Below are 9,201 nucleotides of genomic sequence, written 5' to 3' on the forward strand. Positions count from 1 at the left end.
GCACGTAGCCTGAGTGAGGGGAGGAGCAGGGGAGTGGGTGTCATGGCCCGCCGGGCTGGGCCGTGGTCCAGGGCGCCACCCGAGCGCACTTGGGATCCGAGGAGGCTGACGCGCCGACGCGCTGATCAGGTTCCCGGCCGGCTCCCGGTAGCTGGCGCTGGGCGTGGGCAGCTCGGCCGACGGGCTGCGGTGGCGCCTGGCGCTGGAGGAGGGTGGCCGGGGCCTTGGGGCTGTCGGGGTGAGTGAGGGTGCCTGGGATGGGGGTAGGGTGAGGGCGCCGCAGGCGACCGAGGCCCCTTTCCTTCCCTACCGTCCCTCCTTTCTGGAGCCTTTTTGGGTCTTCGGTGCAGACTGCCGGGCTGGGGAGGGAAAGGGGAGTATCCGTCCGTTCCAGGCAGCATTCGTTCCTGCTTGACTTTTTCTACTTCGTCTGTTCTGACGTCTTCGTCTCCACCCTGGACCCCTGCCTCCAGCCCCGGCCAACGCGCTCAACACACGGCCGTCAGCACGATGGAGCCAAAAGAAATCTGACCTTGCTCCTCCCCCGTTGAAAGACCTTCAAGGCTCCCCATTGCTTCTAGAATCCAATCCAAATTCCTTTCCCCTCCTTCCCTCCCCTCTGGGCTCCAGTCACGCTGGGCGATTTGTCACTCCTGCCCTGGACAGTGGGGGTGCACTTTCAAGCCTTCTGGCTTTTGCTCCTGCCTTCTCCCTCCTTGGAATGCCCTTCCTCCTCTAAAAAGCCTGGCAAGTTTCTCAGCCCAGCTCAGATACCACGTCAAAGATACCAGGACCCAGCTCAGACACCACCTTCTCCCTTGATCCCTTCTCCCACTGGCTGTGCTCTGGCTTCTGTAACTCTTTGTGCACGACTCGATCACAGCAGGCAGCAGGTCAAAGCGAATGCCGTGCAGTGGTGCCTTAGCTTTAGAGGCAGGGTGCCCCGGAATGAGTTCGAACCCTCACCGCCATGACAAACCACTCTGTAATTCAGTTTCCTACCCTGTAAAATGGGGATAATGAGAATTCTCACAACTTTGCAGGGTTGTGAGAACAAGTTCGTTTGTTAGTGCAGAGCGCTTAGAACAGAGTGTGACGCGTACTAATGCTATTATTATTTTTAAATGTTTATTTTAACAAATAAGTACATTCGAGAGCCCAACGTGGGGCTCGAACTCTCTCGAACGGTGGGATCCTGACCTGAGCCGGAGTCAGACGCTTAACCCGACCGAGCCACCCAGGAGCCCCACTAATGCCGTTATTAATATCACTACTACCACGTTGAAACCCTGACTTGTGCGGTTATTCATCGCTACAGTCCTCCCTTTCCAGTTCCTTCGTGTTCTTGGCTCCCCTTTCTGAGGCATTTATGTTTCCCAGTTTCTATTTCCAGCCGGGGTCAGCACTCGTCACCAGGACCGCTTGCTGTGTGCTGTGCCTTGCGGGCCTGTCTGATCGATGCACACAACCCTAGAGGCAGGCAGAGGCTGTTCTCCCCGTTTCACAGCGGAGGAAGGCGGGGACGTACCCGGGCACACACATGTGGAAACAGGAGCAAGGCTCTGAACTGTGGCACCACCTACCTGCGGACTGTTCTCCCTAGCTGCCCTTAGAACTTCACACCCGTCCTGCTCTAATCGCATAAATTCCCCATCTCAGAGATGGCACCCTGGAGTTCTGGAGCCGCCTTCCCACCCGCAGTTTGCTCTGGCCTGCTGCTTTCCTTCTGTCTCCTTACTCTTTTATCCGTCCTCTCCGAGCCCGCTCAGTGTTGTGACTCAGAACAGTAGTTAACCTCCTGGCCGTTCCCTCCCCTCAAGGCTGCCGGAAGCAGCTTCCGGACACCAAATCCTACTCAAGGCTTTATTAGGTGCCTCAAGGTAAAGCCCCTGTATTGTATTATTTTTACTTTTTTAAAGTTTATTTATTTTGAGAGAGAGAGAGAGAGAGAGTGAGAGAGAGGACTGAGAGCAGGAGGGGCAGAGAGAGAGAATCCAAGCAGGCTCCATGCTATCAGCAGAGTCTGGCGTGGGGCTCGAACTCATGAACCATAAGATAATGACCTGAGCTTGAAACCAAGAGTCAGTCGCTTAACTGACTGAGCCGCCCGGGTGCCCCAGAACCTTCTCGGTAAAGGCCTTTAATTTAAAGGCCTTACAAGCCCTTTGCGACCTGACGTCCATGCCACTATGCCACTATTCCATACTGCCGAACTTCTTGCTATCTAAGCAGTGTGCTCCCTTCCTTATCCCTCTCTCATGGCCCAGTCCATTCTCCAGAAAGCCCTCCTTGACTCTCCTGGTCTTTGTTAGGTGCCCCACCTCTGAGCTTTCATAGTACCCAACATCTAAGGAGGGCTTACCACATGCCAGGCACTACTCTAAGGTCTGTCTATCCTATGAGGTAGCTACTAATATTTCCATTTTACAGAGTGGTTTAGTCTAAACGTATGCAAGTAACAGGGAGGGGTGTGGGGATTCTAACAATTGTTCTGCCTGTGAGGTCTGAGCTCTTAACCACCACTCTTATGGCATTTATTCTACCCCCACTGACCTGCCTGTCTGCCCCCTGAACTTCAGCTTCTGAGGACAGGACTGTGTTTTCCCCCCTGCTTGATCCCCAGCCCCAAGCATAGGGCTCGTACTGCAGGCACTCAGTAACGGTATGGGGCGAATGGGAACAATACCTTCTCCGTCTTGTTGCAAGTGCCAGGAACCTAAATCAAATGGACTTAAACTAAAAAGGGATTTGCTGGCTCACGAAACTGGGATGCTAAGGCGTCAGCTGGAGGCCAGTCTCAATGTCACCTCCATCTCCCAGCTACTGGTCTCTGCTTGGCTTTCTCCCATCTGCAATTGTCTGCACCAGCTGCCCAGACTCCCTCCTCTTTTAAGCAACCCTGTTAGTAAAATCATTTTACTTTCTCCCAGGGATTAATTCTAAGGAACACTCTGATTGGTTCTGAGCTATAGTCCACCCCTGTGACTGACACAAGGCAGGCCACGTGGCCATCTGGGTGGCCCAACAGTTGGATCAAGGACCACGTGGAGAAGCTTCCTAATGCAGACAAAAAAATATACCCGCCTTGGCCAGCCTTTAGTAAGAACCATCTTAGTGCCACTTTCTGAGCTGTCTTCTTAGACATCCTCTAGTCACGTATTTTCAAAGTTGAGAGAGCCTCAGAATCCCGGAGAGCTTGTTGGGGCCAAGAATTTGCATTTCTAACAAGTTCCAGGTGGAAGGGCCACGCCTTGAGAACACCGCTCATCTTCAACTTCGGGAGGAATGCAGATCCTCAGGCCCCACACAGACCCACTGAATCAGCATTTGCATTGGAGGTAGAGCCCAGGCAGACTTCTCTGCACATCCCATTGGGCAGCACTGCCGGGAGAGCTAGCCACACAGGGTCATCCAAATCCCATCCCAGATCCACAGGCCACTTGTCACCTGCCTGCTCCATGGGGGCACAGAGCAGGGAAGGAGCCTGGGCTGGCAGGAATTAAGAGAAAAGTGAGAACCTTCCTGATGCCTCCCCCTCCCCCTCCCCACCCCCCCAGGCCTGCACAGTCAGCTGCTGGCAGAGCTGGGTGAGGCCAAGACCCAGGCGGTGTTGGAGGGCATCTTGCTGCTGTGTTGGTCCACGTTGGAGATTTTCCTGCAGGACCTGGGCTGGGGCCATCACCTTACTCCACCCTTCCCCCTGCCCAGACCCCAACTGGTCAGCACAGGAGTTTCCTCTCAGGGCCCCAAAGGCTGGGGCCTGTGACAGGCCAGTGGAGAGGGCCTAGGGGCTGGGGGCCTGGGCTAGTGGGTGCAGGAGCGGGAGGAATCGCTGGTGAGGAGTGGGTGAATGTGAGTGGGGGCATGGGGGGCCTGGGGTAAGGGGGGAGTCGGGAGCTGTCCTGAGGTCTCTGCCCGGGAAGAGGCATTCCCGGGCTGTCTCCCAGACCCCAGGCCTGCTTAGGGTGAGCTGAGTGCTTTCCTTTTCCTTTTTCAGGACCAGAACATCCCGCCATAAAGTAGGTGGCTGGTCCTCACCTCCCAACCCCCTCCTGTGCGCACATGTGTGCACGTACACGCTTTCTTTTTTAATTTTTTTTTTTTTAACATTTATTTTTGAGACAGAGAGAGACAGAGCATGAACGGGGGAGGGTCAGAGAGAGGGAGCCACAGAATCTGAAACAGGCTCTAGGCTTTGAGCTGTCGGCACAGAGCCCGACGCGGGGCTCAAACTCACGGACCACGAGATCATGACCTGAGCCGAAGTCAGACGCTTAACCGACTGAGCCACCCAGGTGCCCCCGTACACGCTTTCTGATCCAGCCTCATCTGTAACTCAGCTGGGCAGCTCCAGTATCCACTGACGTCCCTGGTTCATGTCACAACTCTACAGAGGCATTTTGTGAGACCCATCTTATAGGTGAGGAATCAGATGCAGTCATGAAATGACTAAGCTCATAGAGGAACGAGTCCTCGTCACCCCTGCGCAGCCACACAGCCTCTCAGCTGCTTCTAGTCCCTGGAGAGGAGCAGGGCAAGGGTCTGGACCCTACTCCACCCATGCTGAACACTCCCAACCCTGAGGAAATTACAAGGCAACTTGTACAAAAAAACCCCCAAAAAACCCAACCAATGTATTTATTTAATATATTCATCACAAGGGCTCAACCAGACACTTAATTTAAAAAACAGAAACAAAACAAAAATAACACCACAGTTTAAGATACAGAGTCCTAGGCAGAAATGAAGGAAAGGACAGACCATCTAAGGAGAAAATAAAAAGACAACACAAGGAAAGAGGCTAGACAGTCAGGGTTCCTGGCTGGAGACCTGCTTTGAGTAGGTTTCTTGCAGATACTTCTTGAATGCTGGAAGAGAACAGGCAGGTATCAGGGAGTGGTGGGGACGGGGATTAAGATGCACATGAGGGCAAGCAAGGATACAAAATCTGGGGAGCTGGAGAGGATTTCTTAGTACAACAGGGTCCCTTTTGCTGCCCACCCAGTCAGGTCTTGGGGAGGGGTTCTGCTTCCAGTGAGGCTGGGGCGGTGACTGGGGGGCCCCAGTGAGCAAATCATTTGCACAAAGCTTTGCCTTCTACTTAAAAAGCCCCTCAACCTACATTAACGTGGAAAGAGTTTCCTGATTTTTACAGCACACAGGCAAATCAGAAAACACCAAGGCAGAGGCAGAAGTGGATTCCCTAGGTTGACATCCACTCCCAACCCAGTCCTCAGGACACAATCCCAAGTCACCAAGATCCTTCTGTGTGAAGGAGCCTTTGAAGGCTGGGGAGGGATCACCCGGTGCCGGGAAAGGACGGAGGACCCACCTGTGGGGTTTTTCCAGAGCTCAGCAGCATGTGTGTTCAAAGGGCTATCGATGTTAGGTTCTGTGGACGGACAGAAAGAGAATGATCAGTAGGGGGAGAAGAGGCTGGCCTGGGGGAATCCCGGGAGGCCTGACAGGTTCCCGGGTTCAGGGGACGGGCTGGTCTCAGAAGTCACCTCCTAGCAGGCTCTGGATGGACAGCAGGATGGTCCTGACATCATACAAGGCAGACCACTTGTCCTTCAGGATGTCCAAGCAGATGTTACCCTGGGTGTCCACGTTGGGGTGGTAGCAGGGCGTGAGGAACTTGACCGTGGGCGCATTGTAAGGGTAGCCACTGGGGAACTCCAGGGAGAGTTTATACCTCAGGTCCTCGTATACCTGGCATCGGAGAAAGAGGTGGGGAGTATACCTCCCACCCTGAGCCTCACAGCCCGACCCAAGCCCCAGAAAGGGGCTTGCTAGGACCTTTGAGTTTATCTGGGACTTGACAAAAGACAAAGTGTTGCAATGGCTCTGGTTCTTTCTTGCATATCTGGCAGGGACATCAGTGATCCTTGTCCTACAGATAAGGGGCGTAAACTGGCATCCTGAGGGTTACCACAGCTGTGCTTTAGTCAGTTATAACATTAGATACTAACATGTAAAAGCCAGGATGTTTTAGACATATATCCAGATTTTTTTATTTTTTAAAAGATTTTATTTTTACGTAATCGCTATACCCAACGTGGGTATAGACACAACCCCAAGATCGAGAGTCACACGTTACACTGACTGAGCCAGCCAGGCACTCGTGGATTTCTGACTAATCGTAAACCAGATGTGGAGCAGGGCGCCTGGGTGGCTCAGTCGGTTAAGCGTCTGACTTTGGCTCAGGTCATGAACTTGCGGTTTGTGAGTTTGAGCCCTGCACTGGGCTCTGTGCTGACAGCTCAGGGCCTGGAGCCTGCTTCGGATTCGGTGTCTCCCTCTCTCTCTGCCCCTAACCCATTCGCATTCTGTCTCGGTCTCTCTTAAAAGTAAATAAACATTAAAAAAAATTAAAAATAAAATACCCCAAAACCCACCAACCAAAACCCAGACGTGCAGCAATGGCAAGCTGCCATCTTGGGACTTACTTGAGCCCTTTCATCGGCCAAAGTCCCATGTACCCTCCATTCTCCTTTTCGTCTGCCCCCCTATAGGCACTTAAGATGGGAAGCCCTGCTTTAAACCCAACCTCTTACTGTACAGAGGGAGAGACGAGGCCATAGGCTCAGAGCACAAGAACACAACAGGGGAACGTCCTGCCAGGCTGAAGACTTGAAGCTGACCTGCACTTGGACTTCTCCTCCTACCTCTCCCCAGACCCAGCCAAGTCACACTCACCGACCTCAACCCTACACTTACTGTGCCAGCTGCTCCATGGATGGTCCCCACCCATTTGAAAAGGTTGTCGGATTCAGGGAAGGCAGAAATTCCTTTGTCACCAGACATCTGGGGGAAGAAACAACACCTGCTGGGCTGCAGACTACACTTTTAGGGGCCAGTGGGTGAACTCCTTCCTCTGAAGCGCATCACATTTTGATCCAAAATAAAGCAACCAGACCAAATTGACAGGCTTTTCTGGGGAAGTGATTCAGTTCTTGGGGGCTGAACCTTCCCCTTTGGGGAGGGGTACTGGGTATGTTAAGGAGAGAGGGGTTATGCAGAGAAGCAGAAGGGAGCTCTGTACCTCCAATCTTGTTGGATGCTGGGAATTCAACTGAGCATGCCAGTGAGTGCTGGTTACACACAAAGCCTCCAGATCATTCACAGACTAGGTAGATCTACATAGGGGCACTGAAGGATTTGAGTTGATATTCAGGGTTAATGCAGACAAGGTCATCTGGGAAGAAGCATTTCAAAGTATGACAGGATTAAGAATATTAAGGGCGGAGAGCAGGGTATGGGTAAATCTCCAGGCAAGGAAGTAGGACCAGGCAGGATAGAGGGAAAGCCTTGTATGGTTTCAGGGAACTGTATTTTAGAGAGAACTTCATGGTGGGGGTGGGGGTGGGATGGGGAGTAGACACTGCTGGAAGGAAAGGTGTAGGTGGGGTATATTAACTTCTTCCCAGAAGGGCGCAAACTGGACTCGTGTTTTAATCCCCTGCACTATGTCTAGCAAAGAACCTGATGTACGAAAGTCGCTGATTAGCGGAGGTGAGTGGGAGGTGGAGGGTGGAAGAACTGGTTGGGGGGTCTGGGCACGTAGTCACTCACCATAAGGGTCATCAGCTCCTGCTGTAGCCTGCAAAATGAGTGCTGGGAGTCATCTGGGAGTCTGGAGGAGCCAGGGCTCCAGGCGGTGCTTCTCCCCCCACCCCAATCTCTCTGGAGGAGCTGTCATGGAGGCTTCCCCTACCCCGAGGTCAGACTTCAGCGGGGGCACACTCATTTCCACTTCCATAGGAGGGTCCCAGGGAGTCCTCACCCTTCCTAATTCCAGGCTCCCGCAGGGCGGTCTGGCTTGTTCTTCACTCCCTCAGCTTCTCTGACGTCTCTCCCCGTGCCGGGTCCCAATTTCCACCCACTTCCGTCCCCACTCTCCCCCCGCCAAGTCACCGAAGGTCCCAGTCACACTTTCATCTTGGCTTACCCGCGGAGGATCCTGGCAGCCTGCCTCCCCCTTCCGTCCTCCTTCGGGAGGCCCTCCCAGGGCGGCCCGAGCTCCCGGCGTGCCCTCCTGTCCCCGTATCTGCCCGCTCAAGGAGGAGGTGGGGGCCCGGAAGTCCGAGGTCTCGACCCCAAGGCCCAGGGCGTGCTGGGCACGGCCAGTGTTACCTCCATACCGCTCACCTCTTGCCCACGGGGCCCCGGGCAGCGCCCCCGCTGGGCTCGGCTCCTTTGCGGGCGGCGGCGACGCTGGCGGCGGCTGGGTCGCGGTTCTGGGAAGCCATCCGGGCGGCGCGGGCAGGGAGACAGGAACTCGGAGAGCACAACTGCAACTGCAGGGCTGGGGGCCCGCCCGCCCGCGTTTGAATTGTAACCCTCCGGCTGGACCAGCCAATCAGCGGCTCGCTTGGGTTTGATCCAGCCAATGAGGAGCGCCAGAGCACTCTGTAACTGCGCAACTGCTAGACCCACCCTCCAGCGTACCACTATTGGGCGGCAGGAACAGACTTCTGATGGACGATTGGTAGAAGAGGCCGCCATTAACTAACGGATCTGCAGCGGATTGGTGGCCTTTGGAAAACGCCGACCATTAAAGGGCCAAGAAAAAGTCCACGTGGGATGATGAACCCTTCCAGGACAAACGCCGGGATGCGGCTGGGAACGGTCGGTGCGCTCAGCCAGGATCCCTACGCCCAGGGGAAGGGAGCGTCCGGGTCTCGTCGACATTGGTACTTCTTCCCTCAACCCGGAAACCCCTGCTCCTCCATCTATTGTAATGTCCCGGGCACCTCTATAGGGACCTCTGAAAACTCATGCGAGGGGAATGATGGCCAGAACAGGAGAATTAGAAACGGGCTCATAACGCTGCCTCTCCAACCGTCCTCTGGGACCTGAGACACAACATTTCGTATCTTAACCTGTAAAACGGGGGGGTAATGAAAGCCTCTCCTCATTTTCTGGTCTGTCATCAACCCCTATGATGCCAGCCATCACATTCTGGCACTTCGTCTATACCTTAGGGGATGAAGAAATAAGAGACACAGGGAAGGTTAACAAAGCACATGATGTCCCCAGCCTCGTCTCATAAAGCAGATAATGCCTGGGGCAGTGGGACTTCACTGGGTCTGACCTGGAATGGGGGAGGGTAGCTGGTCATCTTTTCCTGTGCCCCCTTCTTCTAGAGCCCTTGGTAATCCGTCCATCCCTACAATGCAGACCACACAGCAAGCTCAC

The 9,201-nt window shown here is 54.2% G+C and overlaps 1 protein-coding gene across 4 annotated transcripts; it reads right to left on the minus strand.

Annotated features, from left to right (window-relative positions):
- Positions 1-4,622: 4,622 nt before the first annotated feature.
- On the minus strand, positions 4,623-8,523 carry UBE2C (ubiquitin conjugating enzyme E2 C). 4 transcript variants are annotated; one of them, XM_003983424.6, is made up of 6 exons: positions 8,152-8,312; positions 7,576-7,603; positions 6,721-6,807; positions 5,508-5,712; positions 5,333-5,392; positions 4,623-4,868 (listed from the first exon to the last, which is right to left on the minus strand). In XM_003983424.6, exons 1-6 carry the CDS (start codon positions 8,250-8,252, stop codon positions 4,810-4,812), a joined length of 540 nt encoding a protein of 179 aa, XP_003983473.1. In that variant the 5' UTR covers positions 8,253-8,312; the 3' UTR covers positions 4,623-4,809. The 4 variants fall into 4 exon arrangements, with proteins under 4 accessions (XP_003983473.1, XP_006929774.1, XP_044909476.1 ...); XM_006929712.5 differs by lacking the exon at positions 8,152-8,312 and adding an exon at positions 7,952-8,074; XM_045053541.1 differs by lacking the exon at positions 8,152-8,312 and adding an exon at positions 7,787-7,888.
- Between the last annotated feature and the right edge of the window lie 678 nt (positions 8,524-9,201).

The sequence above is a fragment of the Felis catus genome, chromosome A3, assembly GCF_018350175.1.
Source record: "Felis catus isolate Fca126 chromosome A3, F.catus_Fca126_mat1.0, whole genome shotgun sequence".
Taxonomy (NCBI): Eukaryota; Metazoa; Chordata; class Mammalia; order Carnivora; family Felidae; genus Felis; species Felis catus.